Consider the following 25537-nt stretch of genomic DNA (forward strand, 5'->3'; position numbering starts at 1 on the left):
TAAATAAGACATCTCTTCCAGCAATGTACTTGTGAATTTTTAAATTTATTAACTTTCGGTTGTTATCAGGTCGGTTTGTGAAATTGAATATTCTATAAAACGTCTCGAAATTTCAAGGTTCCTAGAACTCAAATCAATGATTTTTAGAGAGATGTCTGTTCCTAATATACGTTCGTACGTAAGCAACACCTTATTTCAAGAACAAGATATTGTTGAACGGCCAATTACGTCAAAAGACGCAGAAAAGGCTTTCAAACAAAATTAAGTGGGCACATTTTTTTATTTACATTATCTACAGATAATGTGTAAAATTTTGTTTGACCCAAAATATATCACGAACCAATAAAGCTAGCGATAAGAGTTAAATTTTATATTATGAAGTGTGATATGATACTGAATTGTTACACATTCAAAAAAAAAAAAAACATCTTAAGGTTTCGTACATCTTACGAACAGAATTATTAGAACCCCAAAAATAATTACACTCACCGAAAAAAAACGTTAATAAAATCCAGTAAAATCTTAGCAAAAATCGTTTGACAGCTTTTTTACAATAAATAAAAAACTTTAAAATAAACAGTACTAAAAGTTGTTAAAAATGTATTCTCCTTTCAAATATCTTTTAAAAAATTTTAGATATTGGCTTCAATTTAATTTTATCTCACAGAAGACATTGTTTTCGATATTCAGTAAATTGTTTATAAAAAATGAGGCCGTGATGCTACCCACTTTTATTTTTTATTTAGACTCTAGGGACTTTGACTCTATGGAAAATGTCAACATTTTCAATTCTATGGGATGTTAAAAAGATTCTCAATGAAATATTACGACGACTCATGTACGGGTTAAAACAAATTATTTTACAATTCATGAGTTGCAAGAACTTTCCAAAAAATGGCATAAATATGTTGTGGGGTGAAAAATTAGATTCTTACAACTTAAAAATGTCAATTGGTTTAAATTGGTCAACAATCTAAAGTACTTTATGATATACATTTATTCTTAAGGTTCAAGAGTTTTTAAAATTTTGGTTTTGATGGTGAAGTTTGTCTAAAAGTCCTTTTTTTGACATATTTACACTTGCGTATTCCAACTTAGTCTTTCTAAATCCACACCTGAAAAATATTTCCACAAAATAGTTACTTCCATTATGACAATGTGATGCTTTTTGCTCGTGTCGTCGCGTAGCGTCGTTCACCGCGCGTCTGATTTTTGTATTTATATTTCATTTGTCCTGTGAGATTTAATCGATTAGATTGTCAATTCATTTTGTTATTTATTTTATGTTGCACATTATTTTGATTTATCTTAAAGAATTTGTGATGGAGGTTGGATTGATCATTATTTAAATTTATGAAGTATTTAGATGGCGATGGGTACATCAAAAGTTACTCAAACAAAAAATAAATTGAATATTGTAAGTAGTTTACATGTGTATGTTCTCGAATACACTTCGTTTATATTTTAATGGTTAACAAAATATTTGCTTCCGTATTTTATGATTTAAAAGAAATGATTTATTGATTTTACGAAAACTGACAGAAAAATAATTAGTAGTATGTCACATAAATATTGATGGGAAACTTAACAACTTTACTGACACAGTGCTGTGTAAAATAGGGACAAAAATGCGATACGGTCTTCGTGGAGTTGAGATGTTAATGTTATGGTGATATACCGAAGGTTGACATTTAATTAAAATGCCAACAGTTTTTCATTTTCCTTTTTAGCTTTAATGGTTGGCATAATTTCCGTAATCGCCCACGTTTGCATTTTAAACTTAATTATATTATTTTCATATAAATACCTTTCAACAACTTGGTACTATTAAATAAATTGGCGTGTCGTGTGTTTTATTGGTTTAACTGTTATTTATTTAAATAAACGAGAAAATTTCATTTTCCTGTTAAAAGCAGGAAATAAAAGCTTCCATTGTAAATGCTAAAAGCCTTAAGCTCAAACAAAATACAATAATTTACTGAAGAAAGAAGTAGATTGATGGAATTGCAAACTTGAGACCAGAGATAAAACTATGAAGAAATTTAATTTTCAAAAGAATTGGAAATTGAATTTTTCCTCATTATATCGTATTTGATCATTTAATTAAAGTACATTTGAGTCGAGGCTTAAAAAGCAAAAATAAACAAATATAAAACAAACAACTGAATCCTGCACTTCACCATATTGTTTTGTAGAAGCAGAAAATTCTATTGTTTTCAGAAAATTTTCATCCGATTTCGATCAAATAAATTTTCTATCTATTTTTATTCTAATGAAGGTCTTAAGCTATTTTTATTGGGAGTTAATCAGTTTTATATTCAAATTTTAAGACATTAACATCAAATTTAGTTATTGTAACGCCTTATAATTTTTATTTTGTCTAATTTGCATACAAAACAATATATAAGTTTTTACTTTATAGCCCCCTTATATCCATAACTTATTTAAAAACCGCATCAACAAACCCTCTTGAGTTTAAGCAAATTTTATACTATTTTTAGGAAGATATTTTATTAATGTATAACATATTAAATTTCGACCTTCATCTAATCAAGATGATAATAATTCAATGAATGAAACAGGTTACTTTAAAATTCATATTCCACACACAAATCAACTTTAATTATTTAGTTTTTGCAATAAAAACTGAAGCTAACAAAATTTTTCGGTGATAATTATTACGTGTGATTGTTTTATATCTGCCGCAGATTTAGTTTTTATACATTCGCATAAAATTGAAACATAAACATTATTGATGTGCTTGAAAAAATAAGTTCCCATGATAATGATGCAAATTTGTTCATTTGGTTTATTACTATTTGATTATTATTTAATACTAGTAGTTGCTTGGCAAAAGGTATAAAGATAGATTAATTGTGTGAAAACAATTTAAGGCAATGATGAGGTGGCATGCATTTGGTCACAAATTATTTTTAGTTTTGAGAAGCGTGGAGAAAATATTTTGTATTTACAATAGTCAACTATATCAAGATTTGTTTTAAAAAATATTTGCAATAGGAGGTTTCAAATAATTAAAGAAAATCTGAAAAAGGGGTCTCACCAGCTGTAAACAATATCACCAAAAAATAAACAAAATTAAAATTAATTTTGAAAAATCATTGCCATAGTGCGGTAACGACATTTACAATAAGGACGTAACAATTTGTATTTGTTACTCAAAATCTTTTTTATTGGCTTCTAGTGCAGTCAAAACATTTATGAATGAAACTCGACTTCTTTGATGCAGTCCCACCTTGGGGCAAATTTTTAGCATTCGATTAGTTGGACCCAATTTTGGGTGAGTCTGCCACAAAATTGCAGTTAACGCTCTTAAGGTAGAGGTCATCGAATCCAAATGTCTATTGAAAAAGTTATATACTAATTTATTTATTTACTTAAATAATGATTATTTAATTATTAACCTAAATCCGTTAGTCTAATAAGCATTGTAATTTAAATTGTTGGGTTTATTGATAACGAGGGTGTTTACCACGCCCTTAGCGACTTTTATACATTTCATTCGAAATTTCCAAGTTAAGATTGAAATCCCGACGGTTACTGATTCACTATTTTAGAAATATTCTGAAATACCTTTACAAAATTTAAAAAGGTGCATATAATTCATTCTTAGATAATAATGGGTTTTTGAAGTTTGTGACCTCATTAACTTCCCACAGAAAGTTATTGAAAGTTATTGATTATCGAAATAAGAATTTTGACATTTATCGACGTTTCAAAGTCCCAAGAATATAAATCGAAGATTTTTAGATAGATTTCTGTGTGTCAGCGAGTCTACATACGTTTGGCCATTTCATAAGAACTGGTGGAGATATTGAACTTTCAAAAAAATATTATATTGATATTGAATATTTGTCACTAAGAATATTTTTCCAACTGAAAATGATATCGAGTTTTGAATAAAAATGTTTAATATTAAAAAAAAAACCATACACAATGACATTTTTGATCATCAAATATTATTGAGACAGTTTAGGAGCTTGTGCCTAAAACAAATTATTGAAATCGGTTCATTAGTTCTTGAGATAAACTAAACGGTTTTATGGCGGAACTTTTCTGGAGCAATAGAATTTTTTTTTAATTAAAGAAACCAAATTAAGAAAAAAAGTACATTTAAAAAAAATATGGGTTCGCTATTGAAAAAATTCGAGAAAAAAGAAAAAAATACCTAACGAAAATCGGCTTGATTTCCTTAATTTTTAACAATTTTATCTTCTTGTCTTAACAGTTTATTAAAGATAAAATCCCTGAGAAGCTACTTTAACTTTTAGCAATTTGAGAGACAGATTCATAGATCCGATTGAGCTTGTTGACTTTGTTCATATTCGCGAGCTGTCAAAAAGGAATAAGCAATTTACTAGGTAGCGTCACGAAAAGAAAAGTTTAAAATTTTGTAGTCGCTTAGTAGAATGCTAAATATTTTTCTATAATATTGCTACAAAGTATAATGTTAAGCCATTGACAATAAGATCTTTCAAATTTTGCGCCTTTGTTTGTGACATTTCATACATTTTTAAAATAAAAAACTTTCAAAATCTTCTTATATACAGTACCGAGCAAAAAAAATGCAACCGAAAAAGTTGGTACAATCTTTAGCAAGAACTAAGTCATTTTAGACTATAATACTTTGAAATTTAGCATAAAATGTTCAAATTAATTTTTTTCTTTAAACAGATTTGAATTTTACCCAATCTTACTCCATGAAAATAGTAATTGTAAAAAATGTTCCTAAACTTGGATTTTACGTCAAGCAAAAAAAATGCAAATTCGTGGAAAATTTTAAAAATAACGGATTTATTCATATTTTTTGAAGAAATTTTGTACTTAAATATTTTAATATTTTGTTGCGAAACCTTTATTGGCAATAACGGCGCGTAACCTTTTAGGCATTGAGTCAATCAACGACACCAAATAGCTCGCAGGTATTTGTTCCCATTCAGTCCTTATTTGTTCCATCAACTCGGTACAATTTGAATGATTTCGCTTTCTTATCTCCCGATCTACATGATCCCATAAATTCTCTATGGGATTGAGGTCGGGAGATTGTGCTGGCCAGTTCAAAACATGAACCCTCTTCTCTTCTAAGAAGTTTCTTACCAAACGGCTGGTGTGTTTTGGGTCGTTGTCGTGTTGAAATAAGCTGCTTTCAGGCATTTTTGTCCGCAAATGTGGAAGCATATGGTCTTCTAAAATGCCCTTATACATTTGGGCATTCATCCGGCCGCTTACTTGACAAATCGGGCCCACGCCTTGACGAGAAAATGAGCCTTTGAAAAAGCCAAACTACAAATTTGATTTCATGAATATTTTAAATTGCTTACCCCACACCATTACTGACCCTCCCCCATGTTTAATTGTTGGAACTTGATATCTAGGGCTGTACCTTTGTCCCGGGGGCCTTCGCACATACCTAATGCCATCTGACGAGAACAAGTTGAACTTGCTCTCATCACTCCATAAAACTTTTGTCCATTGCTCACTTGTCCAATGCATATGGCGCTTTGCAAAATCTAGCCGTTTCTTCCTATTGACGGAACTGATGTATGGTTTTCTAGCTGGTCGTCTTGCATACAGTTTTGACTCCACTAATCGTCGCCTAATTGTGTGTACCCCTACGTTAACATCAAAATGTTCATTCAAGTCCTGAGTAACTTCCACTGCAGTTTTAAAGGGATTAACTTTAACCTGTCTTATGATCTCACGATCTAATCTGGAAGTTGTTTTGCGTGGACGGCCACTTCCCACTTTGCGATTGATATCCCCTTGTTCCCGATATCGGGATATAATACGCGATATTGTTGATGTTGCTACACAAAACTCCAAAGCGATATCCTGCATTAATCTTCCGTTGTTAGCAGCGTTAATTATTGCTTTCTTGCATCCAATCGATAGTTGCTTCTATTAATTGCATATTCTAATTAATTGAAACCAAAGAATACATTTTATGTACCTACCTTCCTAGTCATATTTGCCATTTGCATTTTTTTTGCTCTCAGTAAAATTATGTTTTTCTAACTAAATGTAAATATGCAAACACTAGAGAGAGACCAATTACATATTGCTATTATAAACAGAATGCCTACACAATGGGTACACATATCCGAAACGGAAAAACAAAATTTTACCGTTACAAAAGATAAAGCAATAATAATTGATTTTGGTGTGACTGTTTGCATTTTTTTTGCTCGCTACTGTATAAAAATGAATCGCAAAATGTGTTGGTTACCGTAAAACTCAACAACGCCTGGACTAATTTTATGGAAAATCCATAAAAACAGTCCTTTTCTTTTTCTCATACAAATGTTTTCTAACTAAAACGTAGTCGGCTTAAGGAATTTGACTTCAATTCATATCAAATTTAAAAAAAAAAAAAAAAAGTTTTGATGTCGATTTGCTGTTGTTTTTCTTGGATCTTTTGTTACGGACATTCAAATAATGATCGCTCAAGTTTAAATCAAGATGCTTTCAGTTCAGTGGATTGTGTTGCGCAAATAGTAAAGTGAAATTGATGCTATTGGATCCACCGCAAGAGCCATTGTACTCATTGGTTTCAGGAATTCCATACACTTTTTGACACATATCCAACACTATAACAATTGCTTTCAAATGACTTCATTTGGGGCAACAAATGAAGTTCGGAAAAATTTCATGCCACCTTTTAAGGTACCCATTAACAGTTATTCATATTTATTTTAGCGAACAAAATTTTCTATCACATAATTTAAGATGTTTATTGATAGATATTAGTTACAACTAAATATATAATTTTTAAGATCAAATATTATTTAATTTTAATTACTGACTATCCATAAATTTATACCCCATTGCGTATTTATTTTATTTTATAGTGTTTGGTACAAAAATAAAATTTGTTTTAAATAGAATGGGAAATCCAAATATACAAATCAGTGAAGAAATTTACAGAAAAGCATTGATTTCGATTGAGGATATGTGCTTGATAATGTCAAACAAACTATTAATTCAATTTGGCATGACCGCGCCAATCGTCCAACGCATGATGGTTTTAACCAAGAGTTGCATCGAGAAAAACTGTATGATCTCAACACTTTGAAAGAATTAATTCAAACAAATCTTCCACTGTTAAATGAACAACAGAAGTATGTATTTGATACTCTTATGAAAGTAACAAATGATAAAACAGGGGTGGAATCGGCTAAGGTGATTGTTGATAAATGACAATCAAAATGATCGAATTTGATCTATATAAGGTGATAGTCAAATTGATACCTAAAAAGCTATCACAAAAAAATGTGATAGTCGTTTTCAAACAAATTTGTTTATTCCGAATAGAGCTACCAGACGGTTACACAAACGACTGAAAAATTTTCTTAGTTCACTTTGTTTCTTTTAAAAAACACATTCATGTGACCGACAAAGCTTACGACATTCGAAAAAAGCAAGGAAAGTAAGAATTTTATTCAAAATCAGCCAATTTGAAACTTTTATTTAGATATTTTATAAGAATCAATTTAAAATTTCACCAAGGCAACAACGAATTTTGACAATTTGAATCCGAAATTGTTCAATCGAATTGAATTGAGTTGAATCATCTTACACAGACGGAATGAAAATGATAGTCAATTTGACTATCAAAAAATTGATAGTCAACAATCACCTTAGCCGATTCCACCCCAGCAATTGATTGTTTGGAATGAATGTACGATGGCACATACAAAATTTTTGGAGGCTTTAGACAGAACATTAAAAGATCTATGAAGCAATAATATCATATTTGGTAGTGCAATGATTTTATTAGCAGGAGGTTTTCGTCAAACATTCCACGATAAACGTCCAGCTAATGAAATCCATGCATGTCTAAATTCCTCCAATTTGTGGAAACATGTCAAAGTGCTTCATTTAAGCAAGAATATGCGTGTCGAGTTGCAAAATGACCAATCTGAAAACATATTCTCTAATGGCAAATTTCCTATAGACAATACCTTTCCTCAAAGTTTTTGTCAGCTAACGCAATCAAAAGACGAACTTATTCAGTAGGTGTTTCCAGATGTTTCTCAAAATTACCATACCATAATTGGTTGAGCGAACGAGCTATATTGGCTGCAAAAAATATTGATGTGAGGTGAATTTCAAAATTCAAGAACAAATTACAGGCGAACCGAGGATATATAAACCAGTTGATTCGGCTGCTAACCAAGATGATGTAGTCAATTATCCACCGGAATTTTTAAAACTCACTGTATTTGCCAGGATTGCCGCCTCGCAATTTTCAATTACAGGTTGGATCAATAGTTATAGTGTTGCAAAATATCAACCAACCGCGTCTTTGCAACGGTACACGGTTAGCGATAAAAAAATTACTAAACAACGTGATAGAAGCAACCATCACATTCAGGAGAATGTTAAGCCACTATAAAATACGTAGGAACAAAATCTGACACTTTACAAATCTTTATGACAGGACGAAGTCCGTCGGGTCCGCTAGTATAATATAAAATATCGTTCGTGAGATATTTAGAGTTTACCAAAATGTTCACCTTTTTACTAAATTGCTATGGTAAAACAAATCCGCCCACTAAATTTTTTTAGAGGCGTTTCTGCATCTTTCTGCATTTATTTTTGTTATAACAAAATTTATTTCAAGTCGATATCTCTACTGGTTCTTGAGTACGTACAAACGTATATACAGATATCTCCCTAAAATTCTTTTATTTCGACTCTAGGGGTCTTGAAACGTCGAGAGATCTTCAAATTTTCAATTCGACAAATCGGACCGGTTACAACAACTTTATATGGGAAGTTAATAAAGTGGAAATTGGGCGTTTGAAAGTGTATTACTATTTCATGATTAACATGTGACAGCAGTCATATAAAAATGTATAGGTATCTTCATTTTGTTGGCCGCGAAAAAAGTTTGTGTAATGTAACAATTTTTTTGAAAGCAGTATTTTTTCTGTGTTTTTGTGACTATGCTCAATTTAAAACTACAAAGATTTTATTAAGCAAAGAAGTTTATATTTTCAATTAAGTTTAAGTTTAAAATTAAGTTCCTAAAACCTTCAAACACAGTTTGCTAGTTATTTGTTTTTTGGAGGTAATATATCCAAAGGATGTATGTAAGCTACATTTAGTAAGATAAGGATTTGAATACGAATTAAAATGTTAATACTTTCCAAATTTCAAAGTACATAGTGTAAACTCTAATAGAAAAAACATAAATAAACCATCAAATATAACATCAAATCAAAAATACAAACAAATTAAAAAAAAAAAACAATATATTCAAATTTGCACCACCTTTACCTTTTTTGGCTCCCATATTAAGCATCATAATGTCAAGTTTAATTGATTTCTCTTTTTCGATAATTAAATTCATTCCCCGCTACTTTTATGAATCAAAAACATTGAAACCTCTACCCTCAATAGGTTTGACATTAGATAAACTCATCCATAAACCGAAATCTTTGTATGTCAATTCGCTCGTTTGTTACAGAAAATGCGGAGGCGTATGAGTATCCTACAACCACAAAAACCAAAAGCAAAACTAAATTTAACCATGATTTTGCCAAAAGGCACAAGGTAACCTCTGTTTTGAAAAACAACAAAATCATTAAAAGTCGAACAAGTCAAAGTTTTTTGTTTGTTTTGCTTTGAATCTCTATTGAAAAACCGTCATCATGGACACTCCTTGGGGGGTCTTAACTCCGCGATATATGCATTTTGAATTGGTTTATAATCACGAGTTTGATAAACGATTTTTTTTCCTCGTCTCAGTCTCGCTTGCTCTTCGATTCGATTTCATGTCGCCATTCGGTTATTGAGTGCATTTTATTAAAATTCACGAAAAGTTAAGGGCAATGTGCATGTTCAACCAGTGCGACATAAGACTGAAGACAAAACGAAAAGGATGGTTTTCATAGATGCTGAAACTTATGTACTTACGTAAAGATTGTGAGAGGAAGGAGTGGTCTAATGTTCAAGTTGAGTCTTTCATGTGATGTTCAAAAAATAAATGCCCAATAAAAATGGTACTAAAATTTGTACATTCTACAATCATATTATATTGAAACCATCGGATCGTTGTATTATAATTTGCATGTAAATAGTTATGAGAGTCTTTAAAAGAAGAAAAAGGTTGAACAATTTACGATACAAGTTCGAACTTAAGAATGTTTTCAAAATGGCAATATTTTATTTGTTTTTATGTTTATTAGCTTTGTATAAATATGCTTGTGTATTCATATTCTTCATTCAAGACGTCAAGTTAATTTATTGCATTATGTGATTAATTTGTCATTAAGATTCCATCGGATTGTATCCATAGGAGACACGATATATCATAATTTGTTTAAATGAAGAAGGCAAAAAAGCGCCATCTCGATGTCACACATATCAAATTAATATATGGAGAAAAATGCATTTTCTCTATATTAAGTTTTTGTCACTGAAGTTGATTGACAAAAATACATATTCATATAATTAATTTGATATTTAAAATTCTTTGTTTTTTATTGTTTGTTGATTACACGCGATCATTTATTATTATTTATGGGTTCTCTTTTGAGTGCTTGCCTTAAATTGGTATATTTCAAGGTAAATAACAATAAAAGTTAGTGCAGATTTTCAAAGTGTTTTTCAAAGGATGTTGTTTTAAGTTTTTTTACAAATTTTATTTAGACTTCATTTTAAATGCTTTTTTGCTATACAACATCCCTTTAAAAGAATGTTTGTAAAAACAGCTTAAAAGGGTATATTTTGCCTGGCCCCCAAAAAAAGTCTAAATGTGTTAAATCACAATTATCGGTTACAAAATGGGATCAACTGTTGGAAAAATAACACAGTCTGAGTACTTATCTTATAAAGTCGAAAACTGCGAAATGTTCAAGTTTTTTGTAGTAAATTTTAGCAGCTTCAAGGCTTTACTTTTTTTTAAAACATTGTTTGCGCATTCAAGGGGTTGTGAATATAATGATTAAACATAGTTCCGTCAATTAAGTAAAGAAAAGGATAGAATTATAAAAGAGCCATACCGATACACAATGGTTTTGAATTTCTACACATCAAATGAGGGGGAAATATTGAGTCTGGTAAAGTGTTCTACATTCCGGCTAAAGAAAAAATTCCCATACTCAACAGTATACCCCAAATCGGGCTTAAGATTGAACTTATGTTGTATGTATCAAATTTTAGTTTAAAAATACTTTTAGAGCTTTATAATATACATACATTATACATTTCAATTTCTTAAAACAATGATAACCCATTTTCAAGATGTCGAATTTCTAAAAAAATGTTTACTAATTTTTTTAAAAATAAAAAATGAATACAATGAAATTTCTGATCGTCAAATATTATTGAGAAAGTGTAAGAGCTGGTCCAGAATAATTACTGAAATCAGATGAATATTTCTTGAGAAAACTTAAAAACCAAATAACTATTCTATTTGAAAGAAGCAAAGTTAAGAAATCAAAATTTTGAAGAAAATGTAATGAAAATCTATCGGTTCGTTTTTGAAAATGTTTACTTTCGAATTTTTTGTCTTAAAACACACAGAAAAAACCCCTAACGCTATTCTTCTTAAAACCTTATTTTCCAAGTTCGAACTCAATCGACCCAATGGTTTGGCCTGTACGGTTGACGACAGAGAAACAGATAGACATGCAGACGTTACTATGGTAATAATTTGATTGAAATCTCCAGTTTGATTTTTTAAAGAATATAATACGCAAATATGTAGTTCCTATAATTCGCAAGTAAAAATCCATGTTCCTATGAATACGTCGGAAATTTGGCATTCTAGCACAGTTAGATAAAACCTAAAACTCGATCCTTCTAAGCCAGCTATCGAGAACCCATATTAAATAAAAAAGAAAGAAACGCTTCGGGAACACAAGAATCACTTCAACTTATATTCATGTTGTTGTAGATACTCTCGTCTTTATTTATGGTTTGCCTTCTTGTCCTTCTGGCAGTCCTCAACAAAATTCAAGATTTATTCTAAAATATATAAGACTTTTCTACCTAAATACTGCGTTTGCGTTTAAAAGCAAAGAATTTGATTTGATTACATTTTTCAAATACTCGTTTTCAAAGGTTTTCTTATCCCTATTTCTTCATGATAATAATAGAAAAATGATAAATTAATCACCCCGCCCATTTATCCGGTTGTCAAAACAAAAAACTCCCATGCAAACACTTTTTTCCTTGTTGCTATAATTACACCTCATAAACACCGACATCAGAAAAGAAACAGAACCCAAACGCACATTAATCTTTCTAAGAATCAAATTGGCCTTAAATTGTACTCTAAGAAGTCGTATGTTCTGTTCTCCCCAGAAGCGTGTAATTATTATCGCACCAAACCAACGAAACGCACCCGAAAGGCTTATTATGATTTTTTCTTTCTTTAAACAAAGGCCTATTTGTAACTTGAAAACAAATGAACGTATATAGGAAATATTTGCACTGATGTAAACGGCAATTTGCTGCCCTTAACCTTAATTCCATCTCTAAGTAGTATCAAACTCTGCAACCATAAATTTGTAAAACAAAACAAAAAAATTACAAGCTCTTAAGTCGCTTTGATCTCAAGTTATCTGATTCTGAAGTTGTTTTTACTGAAACTTATGGATAGACGCATAAAAACGCAACATCAGGGTCACTATATTTAATTTGATGATAGAATGCTGGTCCATGATGGGAACTTGGCTTTTTGTTGTTGTTGCAATTCATTCTTCCTCCTAGAAACTTGTTGTGTGGCTAAAAAACAATCTATAGACTTGTCTTCGGCGCCACCTTAGCTTCTAGATTTTGAGAAGATCACACTTCTGTGTAAAGATTAAAAGATAGATTTATCGAATCGGAATGAATTGTTATGTTTTTTTTTCTTCTGAAACTATAATTTTATGGAAACATGCATTTAGTCGAAATCTGATTATGACACTTTAATTGAATTCTTATGTTTAGACGATGTACCGCCCATCATCGCGATCGGCCAGCTTAAGACATTCCACTTCTATTTTATTCAAATATCCGTTATTAATTCAGATAATCCGGTCTTATAGTTGCGGCGGTGTGATGAGGTGGTTGTGGTGTGAGCTGGAAATTTCCATAATCCAAACACACACTCTTAACAAACCGCTCCCATTTGCATTGAATATGCTTGATGATGGCAGAATGTTAATAATCGGCTAATTCAAGCGCAAGACGTGCAGCTTAGGTAGAATTGTCCAAAAGACGAGACGCTGCTGCTTCTGCCTGATTAAAGTACTCTTTTTATTTTTTGTTCAGAAGAATAGTTTTTTTTTTGTAGGTTAGCTATGACGAAGCTTTCGACTCTCTGACTCTGATGATGAGGAAAAACAAGAAAGGAATGTGTGGGCGAGTTATTAAGTTGCAAAGATGGAACAAAATAAAAAGCTGCAAATATGCATAGACATTAGACAAAGAGCTGTTAATGGAAGAGGTAGAATGTGTTGTGCATTTTTAAAGGTCGGACACAAACTTGTTACTCGCAGACCTGCAACAATTTTTCACTGAGGCTTATATACTCGTAATGTGGAGGACAACCGACAACGTTTGGAGGTCTTCGGAAGTTTAGCTTGTTTTGTTCTATGGTGCTATATGGCTCCATATGATGTTATTGTACCAGTATGACTTTGCAAATAATGAAATCGTCGATAGACGACAAACTGTCTAGCGGAAAAATTTACAATAAATTACAATTTACAGATAATGGTCTTTTGTAAAATTTGACCGTTCTTATGAGCAATACACTCTTAACATAGTTTTATTGGTCTTTAAAGGGTTATGAACATTTTAATTTTGTTTTATAATTTTATGTCTACTTTTGGCAGTTCAAGTTCGAGATTTTCATATTTTCCTTTTTTACTAATTGTTAAGGTTAATTTGTAAAGTTAGCAAAGCTCGTTTTAATTTTTGCTCAAATATTTATCGTGGAATCCAAAAAATTGATACTATAGTGCTTTTTCCACAAATCAATTATTCTACCCTTAAAATAAAAGTGCCTTCAACTCAACACCCTTAAAATTATCCTAAATCATTAAATTGGGTTGATACTTCTAAATCTGCTCGTATTATCTTTATATACCTATATAACAGTTGTTTAGTTGGGTGGTTTTCAAGAAGTATTAAAATACATATCATTTAATGCTATGGTCAAGAATTTAACTTCATTGTAAGGATAATACATACGCAAAACGGTAGACTTTCTATACAAAGATGATAAGACAAAAGCAGGTGAATGGCGATTTCGTGGAGAAATTTTATATTCTTGGTTGAGATTTTATATTTTTGATGATTTGAGAATTGTATTAGGGAATTATAAGTTGAACTATTATAGGCAAGCAAATAATATGTAGGTATTGAATTGTTATAAAATAACAGATAATAAATAATTTTTTTTTAAAATTTGATCGCCTAATCCTTTCTTATAGTTTGTTTTCAAATCGAGCATAAAGAAGTTTAAATCTTCAACGATATTAGACCGATGTTTTTTTTTAATAAACAAATTTGTTGATTGATACTAAATGCAATTGAAAAGCTGGTTACACAATTATTGACAAATGACAATTTATAGCGAAATAAAATATTTTGATGCATGTTAAATTTTGTACACATACAAAAATATAGTAAACATACCTACCTATTATCGCATAAATTAAAGAAATTTTAGCTTGGACGTTTTTAAATGGTAGTGAATTTTTTAAATTTGATGAGGAACTTTTAAAATCTTTTGTTTTAAAAATTAATAAAAATAATTGAGCTTATAAAGTACCTATATACATATATGTACATATACAAAGATTATATTAAAAAGTAAAGTTTTTCTATAAATTATAAATGAATATTCACAAAAAATAAAGTTTGCACAATCTACGAAAAATTCAGTTTCGTTTGACATCTTATTTGTTGTAATTGATGCATAGCATTTGATTAAAAATAAAAAAGGTGAACAATTTTCGTATTGAAGATTATGAAAAATTATTCATGTTAATATGTTTAAGCATATAAAATATTTTATGAGTGTATAAATTATATTGGCGCCACGTTGCGAAGTGTAGCTATGAATTTATATGTATATTTTCCGACTCAAGTTTCGTATTTTCGCATATTTTAATAACAGAAAATAAAATCTTAAAATTTAGTATATCTCTATACCTTTGATGAATTGTTTTGTGAAGTTTTTTTTGAATGATTTCATCTGCTCTTATGCGTGAAATTGAAGCAATGAGAAATTGTTGCTGCAAAAAAACTCAACGAAGCGTCTCATCAGCGTATTTCATTCATCTTTGATGCGTTTATGTTCTATTTTTTGTTCATTGTACAAAATGGTTGAAAAGTACCAACAACATACTCGTAAGACTTTGCTTGTATTATGAAATATGTTGTTTTTTTTTAGGATTTTATTGTTTTGTTATGGAAATGTTTAAGCTTTACATAAGGTATTTACAAATTAAAAAATCACAAGTTTCTTACAGCTCAAACATATACGCAATTGCATCTTAATTGTGACCTCTCGATGTAGAAGGTTCTCATTTGGTTTAATTATCAATTTAATTTCACTTGATTTTAAAACTTTGTATCTAAACTGCGTTATCTTTTTCTATCTGCACTTTATGAAGAGTCAGGTCTCTTCTGAAGACTACTTACATCAAACAGTTAAATTAACTGACCAACGCAATACATATTATTAGCAAAAAGCAATTATTTTTTGAAGTATTCACTTTTCTGTAATAGTAAAATATCAAAAAAATATCTTTTAAATAAGTATTTTAAAATGATTTTGTCTTCTTTTTTAGAACATTTTATAATTAAGAACGTATGTATAGTTAATTATAAATTAAATTTCATGATAATTCCTTATCTTTCTCTTGAATCAAATAAAAATGAGTTTCAGTAAACAATAAAAATCATGTATGCATTCTTGAAAAGCAAACTGCTTCAGAAGAGTGCTTATCTTATTTGAAATAGAATTGAAGAATATGTGCTTCCCCTGACTCAAGAATTCTCTAGAGCCGAATCTCACCTTATTTTCTTTTCTCAGTGCCCAAAAACAAGGTTGAGGTACTGCGTTGTTCCGCATAAAAAAAAAAAGAAATTGTATTTCCCAATTTAATTAAATTTCGATTGTTTGGTTCGTTCCTTTGCCAAAAGCGATGGCTCTCTAGGCTAAAATTAACTTTGTCAACTTCATCAATATTATCTAACTAATAATTCGCCATATGTAGTACTCGTGGTGTGATAGTTAGTGCGTTAGTGCTATGCCCTACCTGTGTCACCTGAATTTTGCTTATTGCCTCTTTCTCTCTATCCCAGACAACATTACGCGCACGCAGGAATGATTGAGAGTTGTAAGTCACTAGGACCTAGTGCTAAAGGACTGTTACGCCACCTAATTTATTTTTTCAGCAGCCAGCTTAAACAATGCACCAAACAATGACAAAACGTTTGGTTAAAGTACTATAAGGGTTATAATACTGTATGCCCAAATCCTGTATGTTCAAAATATTGGAGGATACATTTTTGTATTTTAGAACTTGCTTAAAAAAAAGTCTGTATTTATTAAAATGGAGTAAATTTTACATTATAAGAAGGATTTTTCTTTTTTAGTCTTTTTAAAGTACACGATTTTTATAAAACAAAATATTTTCCGAGAACGAGGTATCATGACAATTAACAAAATATTCTATGAATAAACAATTTGTGCATGATATTTTTTGATCCTAAAAAATTATTTGAAAGTGAATATTTTTCAAGAGCATATCGACATTTCGATTTTTCTTTCTTTTTGACAGTGTTTTTGTAAATATGTAAGAATCTATGTAGTTGCTACCAAAATCGTAGCGAAGATTGTTTTAGAACTTGTAATAGAACACCTCAGATCAACCCATGACTCTGAAGAAGCATTGATCACATCAATATCGATCACTACTTCACTTGCTTTTCATTGATTTTGAGAATTCATTTGACAGCGTCAACAGAGAGTTTATCTAGCTAGCTTTGTGAATGAAAGGTATCGCGGATATGATCAGCACTATTATAGATAAGACTTATGAGGGATCCATCCAAATGTCACGTCTTACACGGAGGAAGGTTTTCAGAAAAGTTTGATGTCCAAATCAAAGTCCGGCAGGGCTGTATACTGTTACTAAATCTGTTCTTATTGGTGATCAGTAATGTGCTGCTGGCAGCTTTTTTAGAAAATGGAGGAATAAAATAGACTTTGACAACATACCTGAGACATGTCTACTAAGCAGACGATGTAAGCTTATCTCAGAGGATAATCGATCTCCATTAAATGCCAACAAGGGTTGAGAGAAATGTTGTCCAATGTTTGAATGAGCTAGAAGACCAACACTGTTATCGTCATATAACAGCAAATTACAGACCTTTATTAATAGGTGTCTAAGAAATATCTTACTTTTTTTCTGACCCATTCCTATATCCAATGAAGAATTATAGTGGATAAAAGGAATTCATTGACACTATTCAATGAAGTTGCAAGTGCCAGGCATCATTCAGCGTTTTGATGTATTCTATATTTACCGTGTTCTGAAGTATTGAATTTAAGACACACAGTATCATACTAAACTTTTATCATGCAGAGTTTCTTTTAGATACAAATTGGGATCATTATTATGCATTTCAAGATGATTTGAATTCTTATGTTATCTGAACTTTTAAAACCTTTTGACTTAAGTCTTTATGAAAAATAATGTGTAAGTCGGTTTGAGTATCGTAACTATTTTAATAATTTATGTTTGAATTCGGTTGCATCGTGAGAAGTGTCACTTTCAACATTGATTTATTAGTCAATCGATTTATTGAAAATTGACCTGTTTGAAACAGAAAAAAATATATTATAAGTTAATTTCAAAAGAATTCCAAAATTGTGAAAAAATTATTTACTTTTTAATCTTAATCTTCAGTAGTCTACAATGATCACTTAATAGCCTACAAGCTACAAAACTATTATTTATAAGTGGAAAATGAAGGTTAATGCTCAAAAATCGCAAGCCATATGGTTTTCTCGGCGAAGAAAATCCGATTTTTGACACAAACAGCTTTACAACTAATCCCCGTCGATGTCACTTGGCCTGAAAACAAAATATTAAAATTAATGCTAAATTTGCCAAGGCATTATTCTACTGTCAGTCTTCTTGATAAGGCTTATGGTAAGCAACTCAATCTTGTAATTTATATTTTGATGTTCTTATTCTGATAATGAGCTAATTCTTAATTAGAGATTTTGTTTAAATCGCCTTTGGTATTATGTGCATATTTAAGTTTTAAAGTATCGTTTTTTCTTGTAGGTTTTCCCTTAAGAAGAATTGTTTCTCAGTTAAATTATTTTTATATTAGTGCTAAGTATCTATGTATATTGAAGCTGTATTTGACAAAGAATTTTATTTTCTACATCTTAAGTAATATGTATGCAAATGTAAAATATTATCGAACTACAATAATAAATAAATAAATCTTCAAATCATGATTCAGAAATCTTAAATTCATTAACAGGTTTTTTAAAATTTCCCTTTCACTCAGTTATGACAAATACCAAAGATTTGTCAAATTTAATAAAATAGTTTAAGTTTAATGTGATTTATGTCAAATTTAAGATTTCCTTTTATTCGTACTTTCATCAAACAGATTAATTTTATTTTCAAACCCGCACAAAATCTAAACTTTTTAGTGGGAGTTAGGAATTTGATTTATAGTTAAAAGCTAATAAATTATAGATTCAAAATTTTAATAAACAAATATTTACATACAAATTTAACAAATCAAAAATATAAAAAAGCGACAAACAAATTTTTAAGAAGATTAAGTTTTTCAAAAAAAAATTCTACCATTCTTTGTTCTGCCAAAGAATGTTAATACCTTCCTTTTTTTTGCAGACATTTAAATTTTGTTAGTTTAATCTTATATAAGGAAATAAAATCAGAATTGTTTTCTTAAATCAATAAATTCAATGCCAAATTCCTAAGAGCATCAAAAGACATAGTGTAGGTGCATGATGACTTCTTTAACCAAAAATTAGTATGTTTTTTTTTACAAAACGTGATAAATGGATTTAAAAAATATGGCATTAAATTATGCACCCGTCGACATTCATTGGACAAATTTAATTGATTCTTTTATTGTATACGCTTCATGAAAAAGAAGCTTAAAATATGAATTTAAATTGCTTGCAGCACGCAATTGGTACCCAACTTACTTTGAACATTATAACTACCTTTTTAAGGCTCAGTATATGTAAAACAAACCCCATTATATTTATGAGCCTGCATCATTAGAAAAAGATCACGTGTTAATATGTCTTTTTGCGTAAACACTCTAAAACCATTGCATGAGATCTTCATTTTTATTAACCATGACACAGTTCATTAAGATAGATCTACTTATGAACTAACAACAAACTCATATTCACTTAAGTAAGTGTTTGAATTGCATAAGTAATTTTGTTCAAGTTGTAGATACTTTGAATTTATTATGTTGTAACTTTTAAAACTTGATGTACTATTTTCAAGCCTTTGGAATGTCATAATTGTACATCTTCATCAATTGTACGTATAGCAGATATAAGTGAGTTTACGAATAATTTTTGGAATGTGAATGTGAAGAATTTAAACAAAGTTCAAGCTCATTTTTGAACTACATAATGAACCTACTTGCATTTAAGTTGAAACTTGAAGTGCAATTTCGAATAATTAAAATTTTAACCTAGGTATCTTGAAATTTGTGAATATTTTTGAAATGAACGAATGCATTGCATGACACAGAGCATTTAATTTTGAAGGTTTTAAAGTTTATGATCTTTCCAATAAAAAATATTCAGGTATTTTTACCGTATACGGATTTTTAGTGAAGCATGTAGTTTTATTACTTTGTTTTATTTTAAAATGAAAATTGTTTGTGTGCTTGACCAGTTTCTGACATTTTTCTCAACGTCAAAGAATTGTATTCTTAAACAATGGACAAACTTTAAGTTAATATAATAAGAACCTTCATGGGAAATTTTCAACTGCAAAATTTCCATTCTAAATCCTGTGTACTTTTTCGTATTCAATATTGTATATCTTTAACTATTTCTTAACAACTCTAAGCCAAAGTCTCGAAGCTTAATTTTTTTGCAACAAAAAAAATCTATTCTATTTTTTCTTTAATTCAAAATAACAGATGTCAAAAACGTTATTCTTCTTTGTTAGAGGTAATTTTTTGTTTGTCAAATATTTGAGGTTTTTGAGATACAAACGACGCAAAAAGGTATCTTGAATGGTCTTACGCAAGTATGAACGTACAAACCCACACACGCACAAACATCTTTCTAAGAATCATTGATTTTGATCCTAGGGACCTTGACACGTTGAGAAATATAAAACATTTAAACTTGGTAAATCGGACCTACTACAAAAACCTCCTATTTGAAGCTTTAATATCAACTTATTTTTATTTTACGATGAAAACTAAATATTCGACAATGTTAAAATTATTCGATGTTGAAATTATTAAAAAACAAAGTAATAAGCATTTTAAAATCATATATTTTGTAGCAATCAAGCCAACAAAAAAATTTAAGCATGTACTGAATTTACAGCATCAGTACCGGCAAAGTATTCCTGAGTAGTTGTGTGCTTGTAGCCGAATTGAGTGAAGACCAAGACGTCTGTAACATCCAACTTGCAAAGGTAGAAGTCATCTGGAATTGAAGAAATAAGTAATGTCAGAATTTTTATTATTCACTGCCGAGACAAATTTTAAACTTACGATCAGGAACTGGAATGTGAGGCCAATGTGCTGCAGTTGGGTGACGACTTAAGAATGCTTCCAAACCTCGTTTGTGTTCATCTGTTCCTTCTTCCAACTAAAATTATGATCCAATCAATTAAGTTCGAAGATTAAATGAACTTAAAACTTACACGTTTAACTTGTCCTGAAATCAATGTCCTGGCACATTTGTGTGACCATGGGTCATCGTTGCGCTTGTTGCATTCACCCTCCTGAGCATCGGTGAACATGAACGAGATCTTATTGTCCTTCCTAACATCCCTGGCAACCTTGTCCACACCCATCATATAGAAAAATATCTCCCCAGTCGAATCAGCACCAACCTTGCTATCGGCTGTCGACAAAAGATTCACATTTGGATATCCTGGATTAGCAGGATCCGAGGAAATGGTTGCCACTGAAGCCCAATTAGCTTGATGTACAAGTCGACGAGCCTCTGATGCAACATTCACATCATTGGCGCCGGGACGCTTTGCTCCAGCAGGACTCGCATTGATGGCTACAGCCGAAAACAAAAGACCAAAGACTACAAATTGAAACATCTTGAAGACTAAACGTTTTCAAAATCACAACTGATGATTGAAGTGTAGCAACGTTGGGTTTTTATAGCTCTCATCAGGGGGGATGCACCACTCTCTGTCTCTTGATGATTTAAGTGAATAATCTTTCATATAGCTATGAGTTATATTTTTATTGCGCCTGCTGTTGTTGATATGGATGGGGAATATACAACACAGCTACGTAGGTACTCAGGGAATAAGTGTATGTACACATAGAGCTAGAGCAGGTGAAGGTCAGGAATGAACTGAACAAATAAAAACAAAAACAAAAACAGTTCTAGATACGAGATTCTGATTCTTGGAATTTAAGGGTTGAAATATATTTATAGATTGTAATAAGATGTAGGTTCCTATTGCTCTTGAGTCTTGACTAAACAAAAGAAAGGGGGTTTTGAATACGAATATGATAAGATGAAAATAGTTTAAAGTTTAAAAACTGTTTTTAATTTTATGTAGAACTGTCAAGTCATGGCCAGCGAATAGAATATTGTCTGCCTTTAACCCTTTTTCCATTGAATGTAGACTTTGAGACGCTCATTTCTGCTGAACTGCTCCACATTAGACGAAATGATTTTGCAAAAAATTCCTTCAGTGAGATGATTCTGAGGAAATTTTTTACATTATGCATCTTTTTAGTAAGAATAGGTGCTTTGAACTTTAAAACTGATTACAGCGAGAGAAAGTGAAAGGAAATCGGACTTTATCGTTTTCCTAATCTAAGAAATACCAAATTCAACATTTCACTTGGAAATTAAAAAAAAAAACAGCGTCAAGAAAAGCCAACATAAATTTTAAAATAACAAAATGAAGTCATAACATTTGAAATCTTCGATTTGGAAGTGAAATGTTTGAGTCTTTTGATTATAAACATTTTACCTAAAAGTGGAAACACCAAATTCTTTATAGCATTCTTTTTTTAATGAAAACAATAAGTAATGGGTATGTTGCTTGACCCAGCCGTAAATTAGGAGACAAAAAAATGGACCTTTTGGTATCAAATTACATTTTTTAATAATATTGAAAAAGATGAACAAGTCGAAAATCTTACATTTTACATAACTTGCATTTTGGATATACTTTGGTGTCCACTCCTATATAATTGATTGTACGTAGAGAAAAGTATTAATTTTGGAACGTTATTATTTTTCATAAATTATTATTATATTTTTATCAAAGAAAATTTGTCAACCCCCTGTGAATTTCAGCGATCATTAAGACGCGGTTTGTTTGATTTGTGTAACCATTTTACTGAAAAATTACAAACAGTTTTTTAAGATATTTTGCCTTGAAAATTTTAACTAACGACTTGTTCGAACAAACTTGCTCATGTATGCAAAGAGAATTTAAAAATATTTATTTTATTGTAAGATTTAAAAATGAAAATTTATATGCAATTTAATTTCCAAAAAACATTAATTTTTCAATTTTTGTGTTTGCAAATCGATAGATCGGGTTTTTTAAATATTTATTTATATTTTAATTGTATTTTTGCAATTTAGTAAAGGATATAAAATTTCGAAAAAAAAAATAATATTTTTTAAAAATCAAAACTGATAATAATATTTTTGATCAATTTTTTAGCATCAAATTTGTATGAGGTTTTCTGAGATTTTTAGTCTTAAAAAATGTTTAAACAAAAATTCCTAACGCGAATCGGCTTAAAACCTTAATTTCCAAATTTTAAGTAAATCGACACAATAGTTTGGGCTGTGACTTTTTTTCCATCATAATGTCATGTTTGATTAAAATCCCGAGTTCGACATTTTTTACGAACCCAAAACTTGTCATATCGTAAGTCATAAGTAAAAATGTAAAAATGAGAAAACAACAATTAAATTAAAACAAATTTTTTGTTGATTTTGAAGTCAAGTACACTGCTGAGAGTTCTCTAAAGTAAATAAGTTCTAAACAAAAATTGATGTAAGCTTTTATTAACTTTAAATAGAAATTTATTGTTGTCGATTTGAAAATGTTGACATTGTTTGACGTTTCAAGGTCCCATGAATCTAAATCAATGGTTTTTAGAAAATGTCTGTGTGAGCATGTTCAAACGATAGTTACTAGGTTTTTTAAAGAAACATGGGGCCTATTTCACCAAAGACTTCACGTTGCAGCTTTGCAAGAAAATAGTATCCTGCAAAGTGTTTTGACAAAATTTGCAAAATGAAAAGATTTCTGAATTTTTCAGACTTTATTTTCAAAGTGAAAAGTAAAACATTAAAATGTAGGTTTGCAATTAATTTGTATTTTATAATCTTAGATTTTGTTAATCAAGATCAAATATGTCTTCAAAAAAACATTTACAGTTGTATGAATCCAATTAGCGTTTATAATACATAATGAGTCGATCAGACAAAATATCATTGCATTAAAAGCATTGTGTCCATGACTGTTCACAAAATGTTTTTCATTTTGGTGAATCAGTATCTACACGGAAAAAAATAGATTTCGCATAATTCAATGTTAGTATGGGTCTGAACGCAATACTGTATGGCTCAGAAGGTTTCCATTGGATACAAAGTTGTAAGCATAGTTAATTTGGCCATAATGAGAATAGAAACGTCGACAATAGTTATAGCCGATACGCCAATGCCAGTAAGGGAGTCAGGCCCATACTGACTGGCGTCTTGCACAACGCTCCTAGCAAAAAAGTCTATCCATTGTTGTTATTGTAGATATATATCGATACAGTAGTTATACCCATTCACTATTGACAGTTATACAATAAGAATATCGGTTATCACGCCATAAATTATCGCGGGAAAAACTAGTAGCATTGTGACATCTCCGGTATAGTATTTGGCTGAAGGCAATGTTGTCTCGTCAAACGTACTATGCGCCCATGTGTTACAAGCAAAGATTTGGTACCATACATTATAGTTCATAATCCCATACTCATAGGAGTTGTAACAAGACAATGTAGGAATATCATAGATACTTTTTTAGTATGGGACCAGGCCATACTAGCATTGTCATAAATGATCTACACTTCTTTCCGTGTATCTTGGTGCCATCAAAACATCCAGCTAAACAAGGAAATACTCCTTAACCAAACAAAATTAGTTGCCTATTTCTGAACTTTTTCGTATTTTGATTGGTAAAGTCAAAAAATTCCGTCCCGCTGAATCCATAAGTCATCAAATTGTTTATCAGTAAACTAAAATGCTCTCCGTTTAAGTTTAAGAGTTCATCATTACCATTTTTGGCAAGGGGTTAGCGCATTTCCATAAAAACATTCATTTAAAAAAGCACTAAAGATCCAATATTAAATTCATTAATCTAAAGTCTTAGCTTACTTAAGACTGAATGTTTAGTAAAACTATAAAGAGGAACCCCATCTAACTTATTTCGACAAAAGGATAAGCGCTGTTCCGACCTAAGCTGATCTGATGATTTTTTGACGTAGGTATAATAAACATTAAGTTTGACAAGAATGTCGTCGAAACAAAATGGCAGCTCATATTTTTAACACTATGTTTTTTCTTTATCGGAAACCCCCCCTTAAACAGTATCAACAAACAACTTCTAGTTAACTTGGAAGAGCAAACGTCATGTAACATCACAATCGTGTTCAACTTCATAATAAAGTTCATTTACACTATCTTATCTTTGTGATGTTTTATAATAAAACAATTCCATACCTTCCAATGTCAATAATTTCACAAAAACACAATAAAATTAATGAAGTTCAACATCAAGATTGTTGTACAGGTCAATTTTGCTGATATGGATATTTATATAAATCAGCTGATGGTGTTTTCCATCAATCCATAGAGCTTATTGTTATTCTTTGAAAATTAAATCGTATCTTTAACCTTTTATCATTTAAAAGCACTGACCTTTGTGGTCGAGAAAAATAAGCATTGATTTTATGGATATACATTATACACGTACCTTACCTTTGATTTGATTGTGATGTGCTATAGCAGAACAGAATGATCCCATAGGTATTAATGAAGGTTAAGTCCAAAATCAAATGAAAAATCATTGGAAAGATGTCAAAGTACTATCGAATCAATTATGGTTAGGTGCAAGATTTAGCTGTAATAATAGTGTTTATGGTCTTTAAGTTGGGTCAACCTCGGCATTAACCAAGCATATTTAAAATCTTGTAACGAGATTCTTCAATTTTCAGTTAATTGAAAGTTGAATCATTAATTTTTATACAA

The 25537-nt window shown here is 30.5% G+C and overlaps 2 protein-coding genes across 2 annotated transcripts in view; one reads left to right on the plus strand and one right to left on the minus strand.

Annotated features, from left to right (window-relative positions):
• LOC129943061 (mucin-2) overlaps positions 1–25537 on the plus strand; it is a 72754-nt gene that overhangs the window by 28475 nt on the left and 18742 nt on the right. The window lies entirely within an intron of this gene.
• On the minus strand, positions 20545–21399 carry LOC129943064 (uncharacterized). The gene is made up of 3 exons (XM_056052279.1): positions 20940–21399; positions 20788–20884; positions 20545–20719 (listed from the first exon to the last, which is right to left on the minus strand). The coding sequence occupies exons 1-3, from the start codon at positions 21348–21350 to the stop codon at positions 20595–20597; spliced, it is 633 nt and encodes a 210-aa protein (XP_055908254.1). The 5' UTR covers positions 21351–21399; the 3' UTR covers positions 20545–20594.

The sequence above is a fragment of the Eupeodes corollae genome, chromosome 1, assembly GCF_945859685.1.
Source record: "Eupeodes corollae chromosome 1, idEupCoro1.1, whole genome shotgun sequence".
Lineage (NCBI taxonomy): Eukaryota > Metazoa > Arthropoda > Insecta > Diptera > Syrphidae > Eupeodes > Eupeodes corollae.

Coding starts and splice junctions, on each gene's coding strand:
- LOC129943064 (XM_056052279.1), bottom strand. CDS start 21,350: ATGTTTCAATTTGTAGTCTTTGGTCTTTTGTTTTCGGCTGTAGCCATC. Junction 20,885..20,939: donor TTTCAGGACAAGTTAAACGT/GTAAGTTTTAAG, acceptor TCATAATTTTAG/TTGGAAGAAGGAACAGATGA. Junction 20,720..20,787: donor TCACATTCCAGTTCCTGATC/GTAAGTTTAAAA, acceptor CTTCAATTCCAG/ATGACTTCTACCTTTGCAAG.